The sequence below is a fragment of the Orcinus orca genome, chromosome 1 (assembly GCF_937001465.1).
Source record: "Orcinus orca chromosome 1, mOrcOrc1.1, whole genome shotgun sequence".
Lineage (NCBI taxonomy): Eukaryota > Metazoa > Chordata > Mammalia > Artiodactyla > Delphinidae > Orcinus > Orcinus orca.
In genome coordinates this window covers 144,866,407-144,893,880 of record NC_064559.1, presented here as the reverse complement: position 1 = coordinate 144,893,880, position 27,474 = coordinate 144,866,407, and the positions used below count along the sequence as shown (strand labels likewise).

At 37.8% G+C, this 27,474-nt stretch overlaps 1 protein-coding gene and 1 pseudogene across 8 annotated transcripts in view; both read left to right on the top strand.

The window, feature by feature from the left end:
* Positions 1-27,474, top strand: part of MIGA1 (mitoguardin 1) — a 91,226-nt gene that overhangs the window by 44,433 nt on the left and 19,319 nt on the right. For all 8 annotated transcript variants that reach the window (XM_033405948.2, XM_049707138.1, XM_033405950.2 and 5 more), the window contains exon 8: positions 18,402-18,502. In XM_033405948.2, coding sequence (XP_033261839.1) covers positions 18,402-18,502 — 101 coding nt within the window. The remainder of the gene's footprint in view (positions 1-18,401; positions 18,503-27,474) is intronic.
* LOC105748521 (40S ribosomal protein S11-like) lies at positions 19,036-26,339 on the top strand (annotated as a pseudogene).

Genomic DNA, 27,474 nt, shown 5'->3' with positions numbered 1-27,474 from the left:
TTCCTACCTCCAGTCTCTCTCCCTACTGGTAAATCTGTACCTTGTTTCTGGAGTTATCTTCGTGATGCAGAGCTCTCATCTTGTCACTCCCAGGTTCTCAGACCACTTTTCTGACCTCTTTGTTTTACTGTTTCGCATATATTCTAGCCAGACTAGGTCTCTTCCAAAACTGAAATTCTTCTCTAAGATTTTAGTTTTATAATCAACTCCAGGTTTTTAGTAAATTTTCAGTGTTTTTCTTTTGCCATTTCTTTGCTGATGCTCTTCCTTTGTATAATTCAACATGCTTTGAATCATTTGTTTCTGCCTTTTGTGGAAGCAGTCAGGAGCTGATTTTTTAAATGTATATTATTACTCTTTTTTTTTAACAACAAAAAAAACATTTGGATAACTAGTTGCCTCAATACCATTCACTGAATGATGTATCCTGTTCTTACTGATTTGAAATGCCCCCTGTCATATGTCAAGTTGTCTTATATGTGTGTCTTTTCTGGACTCTGTTTTGTTCTGTTTGTCTGTTTCTGTATTGGTTTCTAGTGTCTTAATTACTGTAGCTTTATAAAATTTTATAATGAGTCTTGACACCTGATGGGGTGAGTCCATTCACTGTGTTCTTTTTTTTTAAGTTCTTTAATTTTATTTAATTAATTAATTTATTTTTGGCTGCATTGGGTCTGTTGCAATATGTGGGCTTCTCATTGAGGTGGCTTCTCTTGTTGCGGAGCATGGGCTTTAGGCGCACGAGCTTCAGTAGTTGCAGCACACGGGCTCAGTAGTTGTGGCTCGTGGGCTCTAGAGTGCAGGCTCTATAGTTGTGGTGCATGGGCTTAGTTGCTCTGCCGCATGTGGGCTCTTCCGGGACCAGGGATTGAACCCGTGTCTTCTGTATTGGCAGGCGGATTCTTAACCACTGCACCACCGGGGAAGTCCCCACTGTGATTCCTTTGGCTATTTTTAGCCCTTTGCTTTTCCATGCGAAGTTTAGGACAGCTTGTCAAGTTTCATGAAAGCCCCTCTTGGGATTTTGATTATTGCTTTGCATTTTTAGGTCAGCTTGTGGGCGAATGTATATCTTCATAATATTAATGTTTCCATCTACAAACATCATATGGCTCTTCATTTACTTAAGTCTTTTATGTCTTTCATAGTTTTTTATAGTTTTCTCCATAGAGGTCTTATATATCTTCATTCCTAAGTCCTGTATAGTTTTGTTGTCATTGTACATGGTATCTTTTCTAAATTTATTTTCTAATTTTTTATTGCTGGTATCTAAAATGTTGTTGATATTTGCATTTGAATATTATCAACAATGCTTATTAACTCTTAGTTCTGCCACCAGTAATTTGTCATAGGTTCTTTTTTTAATAATATTGATTGATTGATTGACTGATTTGGTTGCACCGGGTCTTAGTTGTGGCACGTGGGATCTTCGTTGCCACACATGGGATCTTTAGTTGTGGCCTGCGGACTTCTTAATTGCAGCATGCAGACTCTTAGTTGTGGCATGTGGACTTATTAGTTGGAGCATGTGGACTTCTTCGTTGCAGCATGCGGACTCTCAGTTGCGGCATGCATACGGGATCTAGTCCCCAACTAGGGATTGAACCTGGGGTCCCTGCATTGGGAGCTTGGAGTCTTACCCACTGGACCACCAGAGAAGTCCCTGTCATAGGTTCTTTTTGGAATTTTTATCTAGACCACGTATCTATGAATGATAACCTGTTTATTTTTCTTTCTTTCTTTCCAACCCTTATGCTTTTTTCCAACCTTTATGCGTTCTTGTCTTTCCTTCTCTTTTTTCCCCCATCTTACTGCTCTGGATAGATTCTTAGAGTCTTTTTGCCTCTGAAAAGAGCTGTGTAGAAAGGAGGACCATGAGTTAGCTGGCGCACTACACAGAATCAAAGACTGTGCCCCTATTGCTGTAGGCTCCCAGTTAGGTACAAGAGTGTTGATGTAGGGACTTGTGAATACTGCTAAGGCGAATTAAAGCTTAAAAGTCACCTTGCAAATATTTATTTAACTGTTTATTGTATGCCTTATGTGTGATGACGTGCAGATGAAATAAGGACTACAATGCCTGTTTTCAGGTTACTTGTAGTCTGATTGGCCAATTAAGACTTTTAGGAAGCAGTTAGAATACCATGTAGATTAGTATAAACCTCAATACTGAGCTATTTTGTAAAACTCAGACCTTAAGCTCCCTCTACAAAGCAGAAGATCCTTCTTTTAACTTTTCGTTCCCACCTCCATTCTTTCCCATACTTCCCAACTGAAGTGCCCTCAGTCTGTTTAAGAGCCTAAGATAAGGGTTTGGGACATGTGGTTATCTTTGGTTATTTGCTGCTGTTTTTGCTGAATATCTATGAAATTCATTTGGAGATTCATGAATATCGGGTAAGGAGATGATATTTACAGTAGTGTCTTCTACATGATTATATTATTTTTTCCTTAATAAGTAAATAATTTTGTAAATGTTGAAAAGTGGCTGTAGGGAATTCCCTGGCGGTCCAGTGATTAGGACTCTGTGCTTCCACTGCTGGGGCCTGGGTTTGATACCTGATCGGGAAGCAAGGCACATGGTGCAGCCAGAAAAAGAAAAGAAAAGTGGCTGTAAATGGGTAGTATATTCACAAATGTTTGTTTCAGTATTTTGATTCAAAATACACACCTATACTATATATAGTTTTTTTTTTTTTTTTTGTGGTGCACGGGCCTCTCACTGTTGTGGCCTCTCCCGTAGCGGAGCACAGGCTCTGGACACACAGGCTCAGCGGCCATGGCTCACGGGCCCAGCCGCTCCGCGGCACGTGGGATCCTTCCAGACCGGGGCATGAACCTGTGTCCCCTGCATCGGCAGGCAGACTCAACCACTGCACCACCAGGGAAGCCCCTATATATAGTTTTTGTACATATCAAATATTACACAATAAAAGTATATATATTTTTCATATTAAACAGAAATTTATGTTATTTGAATTACTTTGGAAAAAATTAGACTTTATTTGGTCACAACAACTAACACCAAGGAATGGTGTTATATTTTAGGAGACTTTTCTTATCATCATATCATGCAGAGTATACATCATTATGTAGTTTGGTAGTTTATTTCTGTAACAGTGCATTCAGGAATTAAGATTATTGTTTACTCACTTTGGTTAGATTATTAGGGCAGGACCAGATTGCTGAATTTAATACCAGTGTAAAAATAAACTTGATTAATGCCGAATGAAGCTTGCTTACAATTTCTTGGGCATATTATTTAGTTGATATGGTTTACAACAGATAAAGTTTAATCTATACTTTAGATTTCTTTTAAAATTAATTGGGCTTTGTAGTTTGTATGCTTATATTTTCTCTCTTTTTTAAAATTGAATTATAGTTGAGTTACAATGTTGTGTTATTACTTCTGTACAGCAAAGTGACTCAGTTATACATATATATATAGAGAGAGATAGATAGATTCTTTTCCATATTCTTTTCCATTATGGTTTATCATAGGATATTGAATATAGTTCCCTGTGCTATACAGTAGGACCTGTTTATCCATTCTATATATACCAGTTTGCATCTGCTAATCCCAAACTCCCAATCCATCCCTCTCCCACCCCCTGCCCCCTTGGCAACCACCAGTCTGTTCTCTGTGTCTGTGATTCTGTTTCATAGATAGGTTCATTTGTGTCATATTTTAGATGCCACATATAAGTGATATCATATGATATTTGTCTTTCTCTTTCTGACTTGCTTCACTTAGTGTGATAACCTCTAGTTGCATCCATGTTGTTGTATGCTTACATATTCTGTAAAGAATAGTATGTGTTTGCAATAACCATGTTAGCAGGCAACTCTGAAGCCATAAGTTTGATAAATGTTGTTTTTTTGGCTGAAGCAAAGGACTTTGAAATTCTTTTATAATGATGTGTAGGGACAAATTTAGCGCTTAAAAACAAACCAGGAATTTTTGTAGCTTAACAGCATCGCTTTGCATATTTCAGATATGTGTTTAGGCCTCTTTATAATCTATTTTTTGAACAGAATGAACACAGAATCTTAGGTCTGGAATATTTATTTAGCAAACATTTGCTTTCCTGGTATATGTCAAACACGGTATAAGCCACTGGAAAGACAAGAATGAAGAAGATTTCACTCTTGCTTTTAGGCAATCCAGAATCTAGTTTTGGAGATAGACATTAAAAAATTTTATAGCACAGTGAAGTAAGTGCTGTAATAATGTGTTTAGAAGGTGCTGTGGCGGTGTCACACAAAGAAAAGTGTGGCACTTGAAGAAAGACAGTCCACCAGGAACGTGAGAAAAGAGCATTCCCAGTGGAGGGAATAACATGGATCAAGGTGTAGAGTGGAGCCTGTTCAGGGAACTATGAGTTGATTGATATGTTTGGGAACACAGTATATGTAGGAGAGTGGTGGGAAATGAATCTAAAAAGGTGGGCAGGAGATAAATCTTGAAGGTCTTTGTTTTATACCTTTAGGCAACAGGGAGCCACTGAGAATTATAAGAAGTCATAATCAAATTTACTTGTTTGCAGGAGATTGTGGAAACATTGACTGGTACAGTTTAAATATTTTATCCATCTTTCTGTCTGCTCACTTATGCATAGGATTTCAGGGGAAATTAGAGATTTTTCCAGCCTAGTACTGACTGCACAAATTCTCTGGCAGAGAACAGGAAAAGCCGTAAAGTGGGACCTCCCGACCGCTAGAGAGACGTTTTTCTTCTCTTTTGTTAAGCAGCCAGATAGAACATTTAGCGATATTGAAAGAGCTCAGCAGCAAGAGGAAATAACCTCAACCTATAATCTTATGTCAAACGTCAGACAGCCCAGAGTTGACACTCTACGACCTTGTCCTTTTCTTTCCTGCAGAATCACTGTGGTCAGAGGATAAACTCCCTGAGGGTTTATTTTTAGGGAGTGACGTGAATTACAGGCCTAACTTGTATACTCAGACCTCTAAATATACAGACTGCAAATTGCAGAACATATGAGAAATTTGCCCTGTAATTTTCTCTCACGCATTAAGGCTCATAATCTTAATTTCAAAGTGTTAAACAAAACTACAAAATGAAGTGTAAGTGGTGTTATATATGCAAGTCAAAATCGGTTCAGAGATGAAAGCAGTATAATGAAAATTGCTGGGGTGCCACGCACAAGGGAAATTCCTGCTTCTTGCCTTTGCCTTTTTTGTATTCAAGTTATATCTTATCCACTTGGATTTCTAAGTACAGGACCTGCACTAGCCCATCCAAGGCCTTTGTTTGATTTAGATAAAGGCCCATGTAACCTCTTGGGAAGGGCACGTTTGTGATAAGAAAAAGGTTCAACTTCTTCCAGGAAGATGTAGGCCTGAGATGTGGGCTGGAGTTCTGCCCCTACTTGTCCCATCAGCCAGGGACCTTTGTGTAATGTACAGAGTGACCGGTGGTTCTAGTGTCCCCATTAAAGTCTCAATAACTGCAGACCTACCCTTAATTACTTTTTGCCCTTTGGGTAATCCAGTTACTTCTTTCTTCTCCTAAAAAAGGTATAAAGTGCTGTTACTCCTTTCTCTTTCCTTCTATTACTTGTTTTGCATTGGCAGCTCTATTTCCCAGTTAGGAATCACAGTTGTTATGTTGGCCAATCATGGCATATAAGAAGTTTTGATACACAGGGAAATCCACCAACAACTGTTGTGGAACTATTGTTTTGAGTAGGGACATAGTATCAGGCTGTTTTGTGCATGTACTGTTTCACATAAGCAAAATTGTGTAAGTTATACCACATCAAGAATTGGTCAGATAGCCTTTTTTTGCTCCAGTGGATTTCATTGCTGCTCTTTTCAATATTAAGTTACATAGAGGGAAAAATCAAGAAAATATCATCTGTTAGCTCACTCAATTCTTTCACTTTCTGAAATTATGGGTTTCTTGATTCCAGTTTTATTTTAATTGACATGTAGCACTGTGTAAGTTTACGGTGTATAGCATAATGATTTGACTTACATGCGCCATGAAATGATTACCACAATAAGTTTAGTGAACATCCATCGTCTCATATAGATGCACAATTAAAGAAATAGGGAAAGGAGATTGGTTCAAGATGGCAAGTAGAAGGATGTGCAGGGTCAAGATGGCAAGTAGAAGGACGTGCACTCACTCCCTCTTGCAAGAGCACTGGAATCACAGCTAACTGCTGAACGGTCATCAACAGGAGCACACTGGAACTCAGCAAAAAAGACACCCCACATCCACAGACAAAGGAGAAACCACAATGAGATGGAAGGAGGGGCACAATCACAATAAAATCAAATCCCATAACTGCTGGTTGGGTGACTCACAAACTGGAGAACACTTATACCACAGAAGTCCACCCACTGGAATGAAGGTTCTGAGCCCCATGTCGGGCTTCTGAACCTGGGGATCCAGCAACAGGAGGAGGGGTTCCCAGAGAATCAGACTTTGAAGGCTAGCGGGCTTCGACAGGTCTGGGGGAAACAGAGACTCCACTCTTGGAGGGCACACACAAAGTAGTGTGCGATCAGGACCCAGGGAAAGGAGGAGTGACCCCATAGGAGACTGACCCAGACCTACCTGCTAGTGTTGGAGGGTCTCCTGCAGAGACAGGGTGGTGGTGGCTCACCGTGGGGACAAGGACACTGACAGCAGAAGTTCTGGGAAGTACTTCTTGGTGTGAGCCCTCCCAGAGTGTGCCATAAGCCCCACCAAAGGGTTGTAGGCTCCAGTGCTGGGTCGCCTCAGGCTAAACAACCAACAGGGAAGGAACTCAGCCCCACCCATCAGCAGACAAGCAGATTAAAGTTTTACTGAGCTCTGTGCATGAGAGCAACATCCAGCTCTACCCACCACCAGTCCCTCCCATCAGGAAGCTTGCACAAGCCTCTTAGCTTCATCAACCAGAGGGCAGACAGCAAAAGCAAGAAGAACTAAAATTCTGCAGCCTGTGGAATTAAAACCCCATTCACAGAAAGACAGACAAAATGAAAAGGCAGAGGACTATGTACCAGATGAAGGAACAATATAAAACCCCAGAAAAACAACTAAATGAAGTGGAGATAGGCAACCTTCCAGAAAAAGAATTCAGAATAATGATAGTGAAGATGATCCAGGACCTCGGAAAAAGAATGGAGGCAAAGATCGAGAAGATGCAGTAAATGTTTAACAAAGACCTAGAAGAATTAAAGAACAAACAGAGATCAACAGTACAATAACTGAAATGAAAAATACACTAGAAGTAATCAATAGCAGAATAACTGAGGCAGAAGAATGGATAAATGACTTGGAAGACAGAATGGTGGAATTCACTGCCGTGGAACAGAATAAAGAAAAAAGAATGAAAAGAAGCACAGCCTAAGAGACCTCTGGGACGACATTCAACACACCAACATTCACATTATAGGGGTCCCAGAAGGAGAAAAGAGAGAGAAAGGACCTGAGAAAATATTTGAAGAGATTATAGTTGAAAACTTCCCTAACATAGGAAAGGAAATAGCCAACCAAGTCCAGGAAGCACAGAGAGTCCCAGGCAGGATAAACTCAAGGAAAAACACACGGGACACATAGTAATCAAATTGACAAAAATTAAAGACAAGGAAGTTCCCTGGTGGCGCAGTGGTTAAGAATCCGTCTGTCAATGCAGGGGACATGGGTTCGAGCCCTGGTCCAGGAAGATCCCACATGCCGCGGAGCAACTAAGCCTGTGCACCACAACTACTGAAGCCTGCACACCTACAGCCTGTGCTCTGCAACAAGAGAAGCCACCGCAGTGAGAAGCCTGCGCACTGCAAGGAAGAGAAGCCCCCACTCGCCGCAACTAGAGAAAGCCGGCATGCAGCAATGAAGACCCAATGCAGCCAAAAATAAATAAATAAATTTATTTTTAAAAAAGAAATTAAAGACAAAGAAAAAGTATTAAAAGCAACAAGGGAAAAACACCAAATAACATACAAGGGAACTCCCATAAGGTTAACAGCTGATATCAGGTGAAACGCTACAAGCCAGAAGGGAGTGGCATAATATATTTAAAGTGATGAAAGGGAAGAACCTACAACCAAGATTACACAGCAAAGATCTCATTGAGTTTTGATGGAGAAATCAAAAGCTTTACAGACAAGCAAAAGCTAAGATAATTCAGCACCACCAAACCAGCTCTACCATAAATGCTAAAGGAACTTCTCTTAAGTGGGAAACACAAGAACAGAAAAGGACCTACAAAAAGAAACCCAAAACAATTAAGAAAATGGTAATAGGAACATACATATCAATAATTACCTTAAATGTGAATGGATTAAATGCTCCAACCAAAAGACACAGGCTCGCTGAATGGATACAAAAACAAGACCCATATATATGCTGTCTACAAGAGACCCACTTCAGACCTAGAGGCACATACAGACTGAAAGTGAGGGGATGGAAAAAGTTGTTCCATGCAAATGGAAATCAAAAGAAAGCTGGAGTAGCAATTCTCATATCAGACAAAATAGACTTTAAAATAAAGACTATTACAAGAGACAGTGAAGGACACTACATAATGATCAAGGGATCAATCCAAGAAGAAGATAAAACAATTGTAAATATTTATGCACCCAACATAAGAGCACCTCAATACATAAGGCTAATGCTAACAGCCATAAAAGGGGAAATCGACGGTAACACACTATCAGTAGTGGACTTCAACACCCCACTTTGACCAATGGACAGATCATCCAAAATGAAAATAAATAAGAAAACACAAGCTGTAAATGATACATTAAACAAGATGGACTTAATTGATATTTATAGGACATTCCATCCAAAAACAACAGAATACACTTTCTTCTCAAGTGCACATGGAACATTCTCCACGATAGATCACATCTTGGGTCACAAATCAAGCCTTGGTAAAGTTAAGAAAATTGAAATCATATCAAGCATCTTTTCCAACCACAAAGCTATGAGATTAGAAATAATTACAGGAAAATAAACTTAAAAAAACAAACACATGGAGGCTAAACAATACATTACTAGATAACCAAGAGATCACTGAAGAAATCAAAGAGGAAATCAAAAGACACCTAGAGACAAATGACAACGAAAACACGACCATCCAAAACCTATGGGATGCAGCAAAAGCAGTTTTAACAGGGAAGTTTATAGCAATACAGTCCTACCTCAAGAAACAAGAAAAATTAACAATCTAAAGTTACACCTAAAGGATCTAAAGAAAGAAGAACAAACAAAACCTAAAGTTAGTAGAAGGAAAGAAATGATAAAAATTAGAGCAGAAATAAATGAAATAGAAACAAAGAAAACAGTAGGAAAGATCAGTGAAACTAAAGGCTGGTTCTCTGAGAAGGTGAACAAAATTGATAATCCTTTAGCCATCCTCATGAAGAAAAAGAGGGAGAGGACTCAAATCAATAAAATTAGAAATGAAAAAGGAGAAGTTAAAACGGACACCACAGAAATACAAAGCATCATAAGAGACTACTAAAAGCAACTCTATGCCAATAAAATGGAAGATATGGACAAATTTTTAGAAAGGTATAACCTTCCAAGACTGAACTAGGAAGAAATAGAAAATATAAACAGACCAGTCACAAGTAATGAGATTGAAACTGTGATTAAAAATCTTCTAACAAACAAAAGTCCAGAACCACATGGCTTCACAGGTGAGCTCTATCATAGAGGTGAGCTAACACCCATCTTTCTCAAACTCTTTCAAAAAACTGCAGAGGAAGAAACACTCCCAAACTCATTCTACGAGGCTACCATCACCCTGATACCAAAACCAGACAAAAATACTACAAAAAAAGAAAATTACAGACCAATGCCACTGATGAATATAGATGCAAAAATCCTCAACAAAATACTAGCAAACGGAATGCAACAACACATTAAAAGGATCATATACCATGATCAAGTGGGATTTATCCCAGGGATGCAAGGATTCTTCAGTATACACAAATCAATCAGTGTGATACACCATACTAACAAATTAAAGAATAAAAACCATATGATCATCTCAACAGATGCAGGAAAAGCTTTTGACAAAATTCAACACCCAATTATGATAAAAACTCTCCAGAAAGTGGGCATAAAGGGAACCTACCTCAACATAATAAAGGCCATATATTACAAACCCACAACAAACATCATTCTCAATGGTGAAAAAGTGGAAGCATTTCCTCTAAGATCAGGAAAAAGAGAAGAATGTCCACTCTCTCCACTGTTATTCAACATAGTTTTGGAAGTCCTAGCCATGGCAATCAGAGAAGAAAAAGAAATAAAAGGAATACAAATTGGAAAAGAAGAAGTAAAACTATCACTGTTTGGAGATGACATGATACTATATATGGATAATCCTAAAGATGCCACGAGAAAACTACTACAGCTAATCAATGAATTTGGTAAAGTTGCAGGATACAAAATTAATGCACAGAAATCTTTTGCGTTCCTATACAGTAACAACAAAAGATCAGAAAGAGAAATTAAGGAAACAATCTCATTCACCGTTGCAAAGAAAAGAATAAAATACCTAGGAATAAACCTACCTAAGGAGGTAAAAGACCTGTACTCAGAAAAGTATAAGATACTGATGAAAGAAATCAAAGGTGACACAAACAGATGGAGAGATATACCATGTTCTTAGATTGGAAGAATCAATATTGTGAAAATGACTATTCTACCCAAAGCAATCTACAGATTCAGTGCAATCCCTATCAAATTACCAGTGGCATTTTTTTACAGAACTAGAACAAAGAAATCTTAAAATTTGTATGGAGACACAAAAGACCCTGAATAGCCAAAGCAATCTTGAGGAAAAAAAACGGAGCTGGAGGAATCAGACTCCCTGACTTAAGACTGTACTACAAAACTACAGTAATTCAGACAATATGGTACTGGCAGAAAAACAGAAATATAGATCAGTGAAACAGGATAGAAAGCCTAGTAATAAACCCACCTATGGTCAACTAATCTGTGACAAAGGAGGCAAGGGTATACAATGGAGAAAAGACAACCTCTTCAATAAGTGGTGCTGGGAAAACTGGACAGTTACATGTAGAAGAATGAAACTAGAATACTTCCTAACACCATACACAAAAATAAACTCAAAATGGATTAAAGACCCAAATGTAAGAGCAGACACTATAAAACTCTTAGAGGAAAACATAGGAAGAACACTCTTTGACATAAATCACAGCAAGATCTTTTTTGACCCGCCTCCTCGAGTAATGGAAATAAAAACAAAAATAAACAAATGGGACCTAATGAAACTTAAAAGCTTTTGCACAGCAAAGGAAACCATAAACAAGACGAGAAGACAACCCTCAGAATGGGAGAAAATATTTGCAAACGAATCAACAGACAAAGGATTAATCTTCAAAATATATAAACAGCTCATGCAACTCAATATTAAAAAAACAAACAAGCCAATCAGAAAATGGGCAGAAGACCTAAATAGACATTTCTTCAAAGAAGACATACAGATGGCCAAGAGGCATGTGAAAAGCTCCTGAACATCACTAATTATTATGCAAATCAAAACTACAATGAGGCATCATCAGAAAATCTACAAACAAATGCTGGAGAGGGTGTGGAGAAAAGGGAACCCTCTTGCAGTGTTGGTGGGAATGTAAATTGGTACTCTGGAGAACAGTATGGAGTTTCATTAAACTAAAATTAGAACTACTGTGTGCCCCAGCAATCCCACTACTGGGCATATACCAAGAGAAAACCATAATTCAAAAAGACACACGCACCCCAATGTTCATTGCAGCACTGTTTACAATAGCCAGATCATGGGAGCAACCTAAATTCCCATCGACAGACAAATGGATAAAGAAGATGTGGTACATATATATAATGGAATATTACTCAGCCATAAAAAGGAACAAAATTGGGTTGTTTGTAGAGACGCAGATGGACCTACAGTCTGTCATACAGAGTGTAGTAAGTCAGAAAGAGAAAAACAAATATCATATGTTAACATATATATGTGGAATCTAAATAAATGGTACAGATGAACCAGTTTGCAAGGCAGAAATAGAGACACAGATGTAGAGAACAAACATATGGACACCAAGGGGGGGAGCGGGGATGGGGGTGGTGGTGGTGGGATGATTTGGGAGATTGGGATTGACATATATACACTAATATGTATAAAATAGGTAACTAATAAGAACCTGATGTAAAAAAATACATAAAAAAATAAAATGGTGAAATAGGCAATATAAAAAAAAGAAATAGGGAAAAAAATTTTATTGTGATGTGAACTCTTAGGATTTACTCTCTCTGTTTTAGATTTATTTATTTATTATTTGGCTGCGTCACGTCTCAGTTGCAGCACGCAGGATCTTCGTTGAGGCATGCGGGATCTTTCGTTGCAGTGCACGGGCTTCTCTCTTGTCGTGGTGTGTGGGTTTTTCTGTGTCTAGTTGTGGTGCGCGGGGTCCAGAGCACGTGGGGTCTGTAGTTGTGGCAGGTGGAGTTGAGAATGCCTTAGCTCTGTGGTGTGCAGCACGCAGGCTCTCTAGTTGAGGCACGCAAGCTCAGTAGTTGTGGCATGGGCTTAGTTGCCCCGCGGTATGTGGGATCTTAGTTCCCTGACCAGGGATTGAACCCGTGTGCCCTGCATTTTAAGGCGGATTCTTTACCGCTGGACCACCAGGGAAGTCCCAGGATTCACTCTCCTAACAACTTTCATATATAACATCAAATAGTGTAAATTATATTTATTATGTTTTACATTACATACCTGGAAGTTTGTACCTTTGACTACCTTCATCCAGTTCCCCCTCCCCTATGTTGTTTTTGGTTTTTGTATTCCAGTTTGTTTTTTTCTCTCAAACTTTTCTGTAGTATTAAAATAAATGAGAGTAAAAAATTATCCACAGTGTGGAAGGAGCACATAGTCATACAGGATAAACAAAGAACAGCAGTAATTTTCTAGATTTCTTAATTATTTTAACAGGTTATAGCAGATTCTGGAAAATAACTTGTCAGCAGCAGGACCTTTTCCATTTTTATTAAAACCATAAAAAAGATAAGGTTCCACGTCATATTTAAACTGCTAAAAATCATCTGGAGAATAGCTGCTGACATAGAAGTCAGATGACATTGAGACATTTGGCAGGCTTCCTCTTCTTGTTGGTGTTATAAAATCCACAGTGGACAGCCTGGATTTGAAAAGAAGAGTGGCATCTTTGGAATCTCCACTAGAACCTGCTGAAGTTAAAATAGACCTGATGCCTTCTAAGTGACAGAAAATAGACTATGCCTGGGCATGGCAAAAGTGAGACATGCATAAAACCCACTTGGTTTGGTTTAAAGAAATAGATCCAGGCTTGAGTTTCCAAGTTCCAGAGCTGAAGTGTCCTCTCGTTTTTTCTTTTTCTTTATATAACTTTCAAGCAAATTCTGCTTTGGAAAAAACTTAAGTAATATGTGAATTATGAGATTGTTAAAGAAGGAGGAAGACTTGAATCCAGTCAGATTTTCAGCCTAAAATATATGACTATTTAGTTAAAAGTAAGCAGTATACTTTCAGTGTTCTTCCAAAGAACGTAGTTTATGTCTATGCATGAATGTTTTAAAAGTTCTGGATGATTGAGACATGTAAAAAAATGTTCTTAAAAATGTTAGATTTACTATCTAAGAAGGTTAGGAAAAAAAAAAAGCTGCCCCACTGAGAGCCAATGAGGCAACACATGGAGCATTTTTTTTATATTTAATCATCCAATTATGTGGAAAGCTTTCTTTTAGGCACTTCTAAGGTTAATGATGAGTCCTTAAGGGGCTTAAGCTGCATATTTCATGTTTATAGTATCATAAGTTTAATTAATTTAGGGTTGGATTTTAGAAACATAAGAATTTTAAGAGTGCTCTTAAAACAAGTTAAAGTCATAGAACAAGCAAAATAACCCAGGGGAAATACATGAGAGGTTTTAAAATAGGGATTTTTCATGTGTTGAGAATGGTCAGTCTATAATAACAAGTTTTATTTAGTTTATGTGAACAAATAATTAAGTTTGCAATGTGTTCAATGCTGTACTGAGAACTGTAGGAACCATCAGAAAAAAGAAAAAACGAAAGAAAAAGGAAAGAGAAAAAAAGAGAAAGTTCATCCACTCAAGTTGTTTCAGTCCAGCTGGACAGACAGGTTACATATTCAGGCAGTAATTAAATAAAGATTCAGAGTGTATTAAATGGTATGTCCTTATTTTTTGCATAATAATATGAATAGCTAACATTTATTCAGTGCTTACTTTACATATACAGTCATCCCTGCTCCCCATGGATACCAAAATCCGTGGATGCTCAAGTCCCTTATATAAAATGTTGTAGTATTTGCATATAACCTATGCACATCCTCCCATATACTTTAAATCATCTCTAGATTACGTATAATACCTAGTACAATGTAAATATTATGTAAATAGTTGCAAATACAATGTAAGTGCTATGTAATAGTTCTTGGCACACAGCACATTCAAGCTTTGCTTTTTGGAATATTCTGGATTTTTTTCCCCCCATCTGTGGTTGGTTGGCTCCTCTGATGTGGAACCTGTAGTTATGGAGGGCCGACTATATTAACTTGTTTAATCCTCACACAGCCCTGTGTGGTAGATTTTATTCCGATTTTACAGTTGAGAACACTGAGGAATGTAGAAGATAAGAAACTTACCCAAGGTTACACAGCTAAAAAGTAGCAGAGTCAGACTTTGAATCTAAGCTGTCTGGCTCCAGAACCCATGGTTTTAACATCTTTTCTGTACTGCGTTACATAAAAGCAACAAATTAGGTAGTTTTTGGAGGAGAATGCATGCAGGGGTTAGATAGTACTTGAGCTGCATATTATAAAACAGTATGTGTTCCTGGGTAGCATGGGGCAAGGGAACAGAAGGAGAGAAATTTATATGTTGGAGAAGTTTCAAGAGAAACCGAAAACTTGAGTAAAGAATATATTTGGCAGGGCTTCCCTGGTGGCACAGTAGTTAAGGATCCGCCTGCCAATGCAGGGGACACAGGTTCAAGCCCTGGTCCGGGAAGATCCCACATGCCTCGGAGCAACTAAGCCCATTTGCCACAACTACTGAGCCTGCACTCTAGAGTCCGCAAGGCACAACTACTGAGCCCGCGTGCCACAGCTACTAAAGCCCGTGTTCCTAGAACCTGTGCTCCGCAACAGGAGAAGCCACCACAATGAGAAGTTCACACACCGCAACAAAGAGTAGCCCCCCGCTCACTGCAACTAGGGAAAACCCTCACACAGCAACAAAGACCCAATGCAGCTAAAACTTAAAAAAAAAAAAAAATTAAAAATTTAATATTGTAAATTTTAAAACTGCACAAAAGCAGTTAAATATTGCCCAATATTCTTTCTTTATACTTCTTATTGGCTTATCTAAAAAACAGATGTATTATTTCTCTTCAAAATTATTAAGCTGTCATTCCAGGAATCATAACAATTACTGAAATGAGAGATATGGTCTGTGGTTTATGAAGTTGGGTTTAATGAGTAAGACTTTCCAGTTCCTCGGAGCCACTTTTCTTTGTTAGATTTAAAAAAAATAAAATACAACCATGGTAACTGATCTGGATGACATTGAATGGCTGGTTACTGTTGAGTGAAGTAAAACAGACTTTTAACAGCTCCTGGGTAATGTCTGAAAGGTAAAGTGACATAAGATAAATGTCTGTGTTCTACTCTGAAAATAGCAAAAGGCATATGGAACCAAGATTTAACTTAGTTGGCTTGTAACTTAATCCCACTTTAAACGTGCTTTGGCATAATGAAGGTTGTAGTGTGATTTTTTTTTTTTTGCAGAATTAATACCAACGATGGAAAATAATTAAGAAGATAAAGGTTTGAAAGTTATGAATGCTGATTTAATTTTGTAAATAATTGATTCCTCAGAGTTTGTGTATGTATTTTCAAAGGTCATATATGCACTGAAAAGAGAATACTAAGAATTTTTCTGGATACCTGAGTGCCCCAAAATACCAGTTTTATAGCTGTTTATAAATGTAAAACGATTATGTTGTTTTGTTCTCAAGTTTGATGAAAAAATTTTAAATTCCTAAAAGAACTTTTATTTTTGAAAATAGAATAATTTAACCTCAGATTTTGTTCAGTTAATAGTCATTTAGTAGTAGGATTTTGAACTGACAAGTTAGGTATTTTAAAAGGATTGATGTAAGCTTCATTTGAAAACAATTATAACTTAAATTTGGAAGATAAATGGTTAAAATGTCAACTATGGTCCTATCAGATATAAAGTAGAAAAAAATATGCTATGCGTATGGTTATTTTTGATACTTAATAGGAATAAACCTTGTCCCAATTCACCCTTCTGCTTGGCTTAGAGATTGGAATACAAATGGCAAAACTTGAGTTTCAACTAAATTGATGGTTTGGATTTTTTAAAACTTTACACTTCCTGTAGATCATTACAAAAGGTCTGTTTTCTGGTACTTGGGGGTTGTAAACAGGATTTGGAACATTTATGGTAAAGGTAATGAACTTTATTTTGGGAAAAAATGATGGAATAGAAACTTGGATTAATGAAAGCCAAAGAGATTTCCGATTTCTTTTCAAACAAGATTAAGTATCTGACAAATTTAGCAGATTGAAAATCAAAATAAAAATCTGTATATATTTTGTTCTTTGCTTTTTTCATACTTGTGATAGAATTTGAAGAGTATCAGTTGCTTGCTACAATGTAGTCACATCTATAAGTGAGTACTGAATTTGTTTGAAAATGTAATTTTTTTTAACTTTTTATTTTATATTGGAGTATAGTTGATTAACAATATTGTGATAGTTAAAAAACTATAAACAGAAAAGTGATTTGGTTATATATGTATATATATATGTATCTATTCTTTTTCAAATTCTTTTCCCATTTAGGTTGTTACATAATATTGAGCAGAGTTCCCTGTGCCAATCAGTAGGTCCTTGTTGGTTATCCATTTTAACTACAGCAGTGTGTACATGTCAATCCCAAACTCCCTAACTATCCCTTCCCCCCACCCTTCCTCCCTGGTAACCATAAGTTCCTTCTCTAAGTCTGTGAGTCTGTTTCTGTTTTGTAAATAAGTTCATTTGTATCATTTCATTTTAGATTCCACATATAAGCCATATCATTAAGATATTTCTCTTTCCCTGAGTTACTTCACTTAGTATGACAGTCTCTAGGTCCATCCATGTTGCTGCAAATGGCATTATTTCGTTCTTTTTTATGGCTGAATAAGATTCCGTTGTATATATGTACCACATCTTCTTTATCCATTCCTCTGTTGATGGATATTTAGGTTGCTTCCATGTCTTGGCTATTGTAAACAGTGTTACAATGAACATTGGGGTGCATGTATCCTTTCGGACCATGTTTTTCTCCATATATATGCCCAGGAATGGATTGCAAGATCATATGGTAGCTCTATTTTTAGTTTTTTAAGGAACCTCCATACTGTTCTCCATAGTAGCTGTACCAATGAAAATGTAATGTTAACAGTTAGATGATAGTATGTGAAGATATTGACATCGACGTTCAGAATGCTTTGTATTGGTAATAGGTAGCCTGTCTTGGTATGGTCATATTAGCCATTTACAAATGCCTTTAAAATTTTTCAACACTGCAAATCATTGGGGAGGAATTCCCTGGCAGTCCAGTGGTTAGGACTCTGTGCCCTCACTGCCAGGGGCCCAGTTGCAGTCCCTGGTTGGGGAACTAAGACCCACAAGCTGCCACAGTGTGGCCAAAAAATAAATAAAAATAAAATCATTGGGGCAGTTATATTTGATCCTCAAGTAAGCAGAATAAACATGAGGGACCTAAACCAGATCATTTTGGGCCTTTCAGTGTTTTAAAGTAGACCTTAGAGACTGAAGGTATTTTCCTGAATTATTTTAATTGGTCAGTTTATCACAAGTGACTGGCCAGACAACATTTTATGCGAATAATTCATTTAATTTGAATGAACCTACCAGTTATCCCGATTTGGGCAAGGCCACTTGCAACTTAAATTGCTCTGTTTCAGGCTGTTGTGGTATATGCTGATAGCTGGTAGATAATCCAACTCCAGTTATTATATACCAGTTTAAGTTATTATTTACTCAGAAGCTTTTAAAATCTGAAATAGTTTAATATTTTTTAAAAATAAACATGTCTCCTTTATAGTACTTTCTCCTCTTCTTGGCAGTGTTCAGAATCAGTTTGAAGCACTTTGAGAGTCTTGTCAGATTATTTCCCATTGATTTGTATTGTTTTCCTTTTAGATTCCAGAATTCTAAATAAAGACTGATGTTCAAACGAAAAAAGAAAAAGAAAAACCAACCATAGAATATGAAATATGGCAATGACAAGGAATGTCAATTTCTGAACTTTTCACCTTTTCTTTTAAGATAAAGATACAGATATCACCATGAAGGGGAATATGGATGACTTTGGCCTGAGAGACACCTTGAGTGTCACATCAACCGATTCTTTTGCTTCAGCAGCAGAGGTAGGACATGTATGTTCCTAATGAGGATTTCTTATTCTTTTTAGGTGGAGAATACAGTTTTGCCATTGTGCTGTAATTCAGTTCAGTAGCCATTTATTGAGTATCAACTCTGTAGATAGATACAGAGATACAAAGATGATAAGATACCAGGATACAAAGATGAATATACCATGAATATAAGTTCCCACAGGAGCTTAGAGTCTCTTTAGAGAGGTGGACATGTAAACACAAACTTTAGATAAGCACTTTCATACACTGTGGATTATGGGTGAGGCATATAAGTGTCTCAACGGAAAGCAGTTAACCTTATATCAAGTGTCTTAAACATATTCAGATTCTTTAGCTGAGAGATCATACCTCTAGATATTTTTTCCAAGGAAATGATCGGATTCAAAGATTTATATATAAAAATATTCACTGTAGCATTTTTAATAATAATGAAAAACTGAAAACAGTCTAATACCAAATTATGGAACATCCATAATTTGAAGTATTATATTGCCATAAACATGTTTCCAATAATTTTTAATGACATGGGAACACATGTTAAGCGAAGAGTGGTATGTAGGTTTTATACAGAGAGTATGCTTGTAATTTTGTAATAAAGAAAAACATGTATGTGGTATATTATGTAAGTATTTAGGCTGAGGAAAAGAAGACTAGATATAAATACACTAATGTGTAGGGAGTGGTGATTCACTGAATTACAGATTTATGGGTAATTTGTTTTCCACTGAGATTTAAATTTTTTATCCAAAGAGAAGATTGCAAAGTGGTCATCTTTTTCTACTTGAAACAGCTTTAAAAAATCACATACGGCCAGTTTTGTCTTAGAATTATTTCATTTTTATGGTAGATTTTGGATACTAATGCTGTCCTTTTTCATATCAATAGTATCACACATCTGTAATTGATGTGTGAATTCAAGCTCTAGTGTGGAAAGCTTTAGGTGTTCCAACACCCTGTACCCTAAACCTTGATTCTGCCTTTTTTAAAGCTGTACTGACCATAATCTTTCATTGTCTCAAGATTTTTCTGTATATGTATATTTTAGCTATTGCTCACAGTATCATCTCCTGAATTGTTCATCTTTTTCCTTATATTTTTATACTTGTAAGTTTGCAACACACAGAACATATCTACTTGTTTTATGAAGAACCTATTTCCTCTTCTTTTTACTATTCTATATAGACAGGGTTATCTTTCTGTTTTTTCTAGCTTTATTGAGATATAGTTGACATATAACTTTGTGTAAGTTTAAGCTGTACTAAGTGATGATTTGATACACATATATTGTGGAATAATGAACACAGTAAGGTTAGTTAACACATCCAGCACCTCACATGATTACCTTTTTTTCTTTGTGGTGGGAACGTTTAAGATCTCTCTTAGCAACTTTCAAGCATATAATGTAGTATTGTTAACTGGGGTCACTATGCTGTACATTAGATCCTCAGAACTTACTCATCTTCTGACTGGACATTTGTACACTTCGACCAGCATCTCCCCATTTTTCCCACCCCCAGTTCCTGGCACTCACCATTCTAAATCTCTGTTTTTATGGGTTTGGCTTTTTTAGATCCCACATGTACGTGATACCATACAGTACAGTTGACCCTGGAACTGCATAGGTTTGAACTGTGTAGTGCATTTATACGTGGATTTTTTTTCAATAAATACATACTACATTATCTGCAGTTGGTTGAATCCGAGGATGTGAAACTGCGAATACTAAGGGCCAACAATAGGACTTGAGCATCTGAGGATTTTGGTGTCCGAGGCAGGTCCTGGAACCAGTCCTTTGAGGAAACCATGGGATAACTATTTTCAACCACATGGGGGGTCAGCGCCCCTAACCAGCACATTGTTGAAGGGTGAACTGTATTTGTCTTTCTCTGTCTGACTTCACGTAACATAATGCCTTCAAGGCCCTGCCCCATACATATTGTTAATGGCAGGATTTCTTTCTTTCTCATGGATGAATAATATTCCATTGAATATATATAAATATATGTATACCACATCTTCTCTATCCATTCATCCATTGATGGACATTTGACTTGTTTCCATTTCTTGGCTATTGTGAATAGTGCTGCAATGAACATGGGAATGCAGATATCTCAAGATAGTGATTTCATTTTTTTTTTATATATACCCGAAAAACAGTAGGATTGCTGAATTATATACATATATATTTTTTTAATTTTTTTATTTTATTCTGTTTAATTCTATTTTTGGCTGCATTGGGTCTTCATTGCTGCATGCGGGCTTTTCTGTGGTTGCGGCAAGTGGGGGCTACTCTTTGTTGCGGTGCTTGGGCTTCTCGTTGCAGTGACTTCTCTTTTTGCGGAGCACAGGCTCTAGGCGCACGGGCTTTAGTAGTTGTGGCATGCAGGCTCAGTAGTTGTGGCTCGTGGGCTCTAGAGCGCAGGCTCAGTAGTTGTGGCGCACAGGCTTAGTTGCTCTGTGGCATGTGGGATCTTCCCAGACCAGGGCTCAAACCCAATGTCACCTGCATTGGCAGGCAGATTCTTGACCACTACGCCACCAGGGAAGCCCTGAATTATATTTTTTGGTATATACCTAGAAAAGAAGTAGAATTGCTGAATTATATTTTTAATTTTTTCAGGAACATCCATATTGTTTTCCATAGTAGCTGTACCAGTTTACATTTCTACCAACCATGCACCAGGGTTTCCTTTTCTCCACATCCTCGCCAGCATTTGTTATCTCTTGTCTTTTTGCTGATAGCTATTCTGTTTGAGGTGATGTTTCATTATAGTTTTGACTTGCATTTCCCTAATGATTAGTGATGTTTAACACCTTTTAATGTACCTGTTGGCCATTTGTGTCTTCTTCGGAAAAATGTCTATTCAGGCCCTCTGAATATTAACCCCTTATCAGATAGATGGTTTGCAAATATTTTTTCCCATTCTGTAGGTTGCCTTTTCATTTTGTCGATTGTTTCTTTTTCTGTACAGAAGCTTTTTAGTTTAATTCAGTCCCACTTGTTTATTTTTGCCTTGTTGCTTGTGCTTTGGGTGTCATATCCAAAATATTGTTGTCAAGACAAATGTCAAGGAGCTTTTTCTCCCTATTTTTTTTTTTAGGAGTTTTATGGTTTCAGGTCTTATGTTTATGTCTTTAATTCATTTTGAGTTAATTTTTGTGAGTGGTGTAAAATAGGGTTCCAATGTCCTTCTGCATGTGGTTATCCAGTTTTCCCACTACCGTTTATTGAAGAGTCCTTTCCCCACTGGATATTCTTGGCCCTTTTGTCAAATATTGGTTGACTTTATATGCAAGGGTTATTTCTGGGCTCTTGGTTCTGTTCCATTGGTCTGTGTCTGTTTTTATACTAGTATGATACTGTGTGATTACTTCAGCTTTGTATTATTGTATGAAATCAGGAAGTAGAATACCTCCAGTTTTGTTCTTTCTTAGGATTGCTCTGGCTAGTTGGGGTCTTTTGTGTTTCCACACAAATTTTAGGATTTCTTTTTCTGTTTCTGTGGAAAATTCCATTGGAATTTGGTAGGGATTGCAATGAATCTCTAATGGCTCTAGGTAGTATGGACATTTTAACAATATTAATTCTTCTGATCCATGAACATGAGTGTCTTTTCATTTATTCGTGTCTTCTTCAGTTTCTTCATCAAAATACTATAGTTTTCACTCTACAGATTTTTCATTTCCTCGGTTAAATTCATTCCTAAGTGTTTTACTCTTTTCATGCTACTGTAAATGGGACTTTTCTTAATTTCTCTTTTTGATAGTTTGTTTTAGGGCATAGAAATGGAACTGATTTTTGTATATTGATTTTTGTATCCTGCAACTTTACTGAATTTGTTTATTAGTTCTAATAGTTTTTTGGTGGAGTCTTTAGGATTTTTCTGTGTATAAGATCATATCATGTACAAACAGAGGCAGTTTTACTTCTTTCTGATTTGAATGTCTTTTCTTTGTGTCTCTTGCCTAATTGCTCTGGCTAGAACTTAACAGTGCTATGTTAAATAGGATTGGTGAGAGTGGGCACCCTTGTCTTGTTCCTGATCTTAGAGAAAGAGTTTTCGACCTTTCAATGTTGAATATGATGTTAGCTGTGGGCTTGTCATTTGTGGCCTTTATTATGTTGAGGTGCATTCCTTCTATGCCAATTTGTTGAGAATTTTTATCATAAAAGGATGTTTTATTTTGTCAAATGCTTTTTATCTTTCTTGCTGTAGACACTTATGTCCTAAATGGTTTGTAAAGAGAATTGCAGGTCACTTTGCATTTTTTCCACTGTGAAGAACAACATACCTTTAGAGCAAATTGCTCTAAAGTTTCTTTATAATATGCAACCTTAAAAAATATTTTGCCGGGCTTCCCTGGTGGCGCAGTGGTTGAGAGTCCGCCTGCCGATGCAGGGGACACGGGTTCGTGCCCCGGTCTGGGAAGATCCCACATGCCGCGGAGCGGCTGGGCCCGTGAGCCATGGCCGCTGAGCCTGTGCGTCCGGAGCCTATGCTCCACAACGGGAGAGGCCACAACAGTGAGAGGCCCGCGTACTGCCAAAAAAAAAAAAAAAAAAAAAATTTGCCAAGTATTCATTGTACTCACTTTAAATTTGTGGTTTAAGTTACAAAGCTTTGATAAACTAAAAAAAATCTTATGGAAAACAAAATGCATGAATACCACAAGAAGGGCTCACTATCTGAGAAACCTCCTAGGAATGCTTCTAGGGTATAAATGTAGGATCTCAGAATGTGAATGTTCCAAGATAAATTGCGTACTAAGAAATGTTTGTTAAATTATTTTTAATAGCATTTACTATATGCCAAGCACTTAAGAAAAACTGCTTAATGAAGAAAGTTATTAAGAAAATAAGACCAGAACTGCTTATGAAGTTAAACAGTTTGTGATCATTTGAAAGCTTTATTCAGAATTATCAGAAAGAGTTTTCACCTATTTAGATTAAAACAAGTCCTGGCATAGGCTTTTCTCTAAGGTTGGTCAGTCATTTGTGAAAGTGATTAACAAAATTTTCCTGTATAAGCTTTGCCAAACATTGGTTTGGAACCAGAGCCTTTTTTCTCTGAAAAGTCTTTTTTTTTAATAATAGCTTTACTGAGATATAATTCACATACTATAAAATTCACTGTTTTAAAGTATACAATTCAGTGTTTTTTAGTATATTCAAAGGTGTGCAAACTTTCTAATTCTAGAACATTTTTATCACCCCCAAAAGAAACTCCTCCCTATTGGTCATCGCTCCCTTTTCTCTCCCTTTTCTCTGCCTAATCTCCCTTGGCACTTACTCCTATACCTTCTGTTTCTATGAATTTGCCTATCCTGGGAATTTCATACAAATAGAATCACTCAATATATGATCTTTTGTGTTTGATGTTCTTTCACTTAGCTTAATTTTCAAGTTCTGAAAAGTCTTTTTAATGTTAGGGTACCACTGCATTGAGTACTCTCCTAACTCTCCCATCTGTCAAAGAGATTGTCATTTGATAGGTAGAAACTAATATTGCAGAGAGAGAGTTTTTAGCTGTAAATTTAGTTTTTCTTAGAATTACCACTCTGCACTGTGTGCATGTTTAATATATAAGTTTTAGGGTGCTCTTTAAAGAGAAAAAATTTTATTTCTTATAGTTCAGATACCTATACTTATAGTCTAAAAGGAAGCTTGGAAAGCTTTTGATGTACCTCTCTGATTTGATAGCACTTGTTTATAGCGATCCAGAATTATCTTACTTCCTCTGGGGTCAATTTGTCTCTTTTATTTTGGGCTCTCATTCTTGTGATAATGGTTTTCCTTTTAAATGTGAAAGCTTAGCTGGTGACTGGACTGATTTCCTTAGGTAGATTGTGGAGGTTGAGAGCATTGTTTTCTGTTTGTTTCTTCCTTGAATAGGTGAACAGGAAGGATAACTGGGCTCAGTTGACTTCTTTGAGGTTGCTGATTGACAGGCTTTTCTTTAGGATGAATGGTCTGTAAAGAGCATAATGTTCAGGGCACACCTGGATGCAGAATGAAGAGGGCCTTACTCTGGGGGACCCATCACTCACCCTAGCAGACTTACTTTCCCCAGGTAGTTCAAGTAATTTTTGTTTGTTTGTTTTTTGGCTGCACCATGCAGCTTGTGAGATCTTAGTTCCCTGACCAGGTATTGAACCCAGGCCCTTGGCAGTGAAAGCATGGAGTCCTAACCGCTGGACTGCCAGGGAATTTCCGTTCAAGTAATTTTTTTTTAATTAAGTTTATATTATTTATTTATTTTTGGCTGCATTGGGTCTTCGTTGCTACGCGAGGGCTTTCTCTAGTTGGGGCGAGCGGGGGCTACTCTTCGTTGCGGTGCACAGGCTTCTCACTGCGGTGGCTTCTCTTGTTGCGAGCACGGGCTCTAGGCATGTGGGCTTCAGTAGTTGTGGCACTTGGGCTCAGTAGTTGTAGCTCACGGGCACTAGAGCACAGCCTCAGAAGTTGTGGCGCACGGGCTTAGTTGCTCCGCAGCATGTGGGATCTTCCCGGACCAGAGCTCGAACCCGTGTCCCCTGCGTTGGCAGGCAGGTTCTTAACCACTGCGCCACCAGGGAGGCCCCCGTTCAAGTAATTTTTAAAGAGAAATGTTCTCTGGTTGCAAATTCTTTTTTTCTGGGGCAGAGAGTAGAATAAGATATAGGACAACTACAGTTGTTTGGACAGACTTTCATTTAAACTACTATTTTCAATCCCTCTTCTTCAGTCCTGCCCTCATACCTGCTCACTGTGAGCCTGGTTCTCTTTGAGGCTCTGCTTAGCAAATGTCTCCTCTTTGACTGTATCCCCTCTTGAACTTATTCTGGACTATGGCTTCCTCATCTCTTTCATCTGTCCACACACTTCCATTTGCTTTCCAGTGTTTGGAAATCTGTGTGTCTTCCTTTTGCTCTTAGTATTATTTCCACTGTTATATTAGTTATCCATTGTTATGTAATAAATTACCCACAACTTATTGTCCTAAAACCAATAGAATTCAGGTGTGGGCTGGGGGCTGGTGCCAAGGCTGTAGGTCCTGTCCTGGGTCTCAGAAGTGTGTGCTAAAGAGTGGGACCACATGCCCCAGTTTGGGAGTTAATTGCCAGAGTCCTCAATTTCCTAGGGATTAAATCAAGTAGAGGGCATGTGTCTTTGTGTTAATCTAGATTAGAGCCTTCTAAGTCCTGGGGGTTCCACACTTGGAGTTTAATAGAGGCACAAGCATTTTAGGAGTCCTTCTTAAAATCCAAGTCTTATGGGGTGGTTTTCTGGAGCTCTTGGGCCTTAGGGGTTAGTCCTGTGAGAACTAAATCCTAGGGCTAATCCAAGGAGCCCATCGTTTTGGTATTTAATTGTGAAGCCACATATATTAGATAAGGAGTGACTCCTGGACTGAGCGTCCCTACCAAAGGCAGCAGATACCATCTTTCAAAATAAAAAGAGGGTCCTGCTTGGAGAAACTGTCAAGGAGAAGCTCCCCCAATACAAGAACATTGGCCTGGGCTTCAAGGCACCTGGAAGGCCATTGAGGGCACCTACATTGACAAGAAATGTCCCTTTACTGGTAATGTCTCCATCTGAGGGCAGATCCTATCTGGTGTGGTGACCAAGATGAAGATGCAGAGGACTATTGTTGTCCACTGAGACTACCTCCACTACATCCAAAAATACATAAGAATATGTCCATGGACCTGTCCCCCTGCTTCAGGGCCATCCAGATTTGTGACATAGTCACAGTGGGGGAGGCTGGGCCCTGATCAAAACTGCGAGTTCAGCATGCTCAAGGTCACCGAGGTTGCCAGCACGAAGAAGTGATTCCAGAAATTCTGAGACTGGACGCCTGCCCACTCCCCCAGTTATTTCCCATACAATAATAAGAACAATAGCAAATATTTGTTATCTCATTGTTCTGAGGGTCAAGAATTTGGAAATGGTTCTGGCTTGAGGTCTTTTGTGAAGTTGTAGTCAAGTATGTTGGCTGGGGCTACAGTCATCTGAAGGTTAACTGGAGCTGGAGAATCTGCCCCAAGATCACTTACATGAATGGCATGTTGGTGCTCCCTGTTGGTAGAAAATCTAAGTTTTTACGGTTTTATGGACTTTTCAATAAGACTGCTGGAGCCTGTTCACAACGTGGCACCTGGCTTCCCCAAGAGAGAGTGAGACAGAAGCAGTGACTGTTATAATCTAGCCTCAGAAATCACACTCCATTATTTCTATATGTTATTGGTTACACAGGTCAGCCCTCTTCAACATGGGACGAGGTATGAAGTACCAGGAAGAGAGAATCATCATGAGGGCTGTTTTAGAAGGTGGTTATTGTGGGTTTATTTCCTTTTTTATTTCTTTTCTATTAGTGACATAGGAGATACAATCAGCCCGCTTTCTTTAACTGTAAGTCCTATTTGTAATTTTACGTGATTATTTTGAAAGGAAAATGTAAATGTAAAAAATAGTCTGTATTAAAATTGAACTTAGCCTATTTTATGCCCCAGCTTATAATAGTTTTGGAACTTTGGACATTTCTTTCATGGTTGTTCAGAGGCTTTTAAAAATATTAAGGCTTTTAAAAATACTACTTCACATTCAGCAAAGTCATTGCTTGTCAAAGAAGATAAGACATCTCACAGAGGGCAAGGGGGAAGTAATTTGGGATGTTAAATAATTTAGAAAGAAAGCACATTTCACGTTTCAGCCAGCAAAGAAAAAGAACCCTTTTTCATGGTAAATTGCATGTTATGCAGAGATTAAACTGTGTTTCTGACTGCTTCTGAAGTAACGGCTCTAGTAAAATGTTAATCTTTTTCTGAAACCTTCTAAAAAGTTTTTGGGAATTTTGTCAAAAAAATTCTTCCTGTAAGATACATGCTAAAATGAGAATTTAAGCCATCATCTTAGTGATTTGCTTTTTGCTTTAAAAAATTTAAGACTTTTTTTTTTGTTAAAGATTTAATTTTATTTTTAC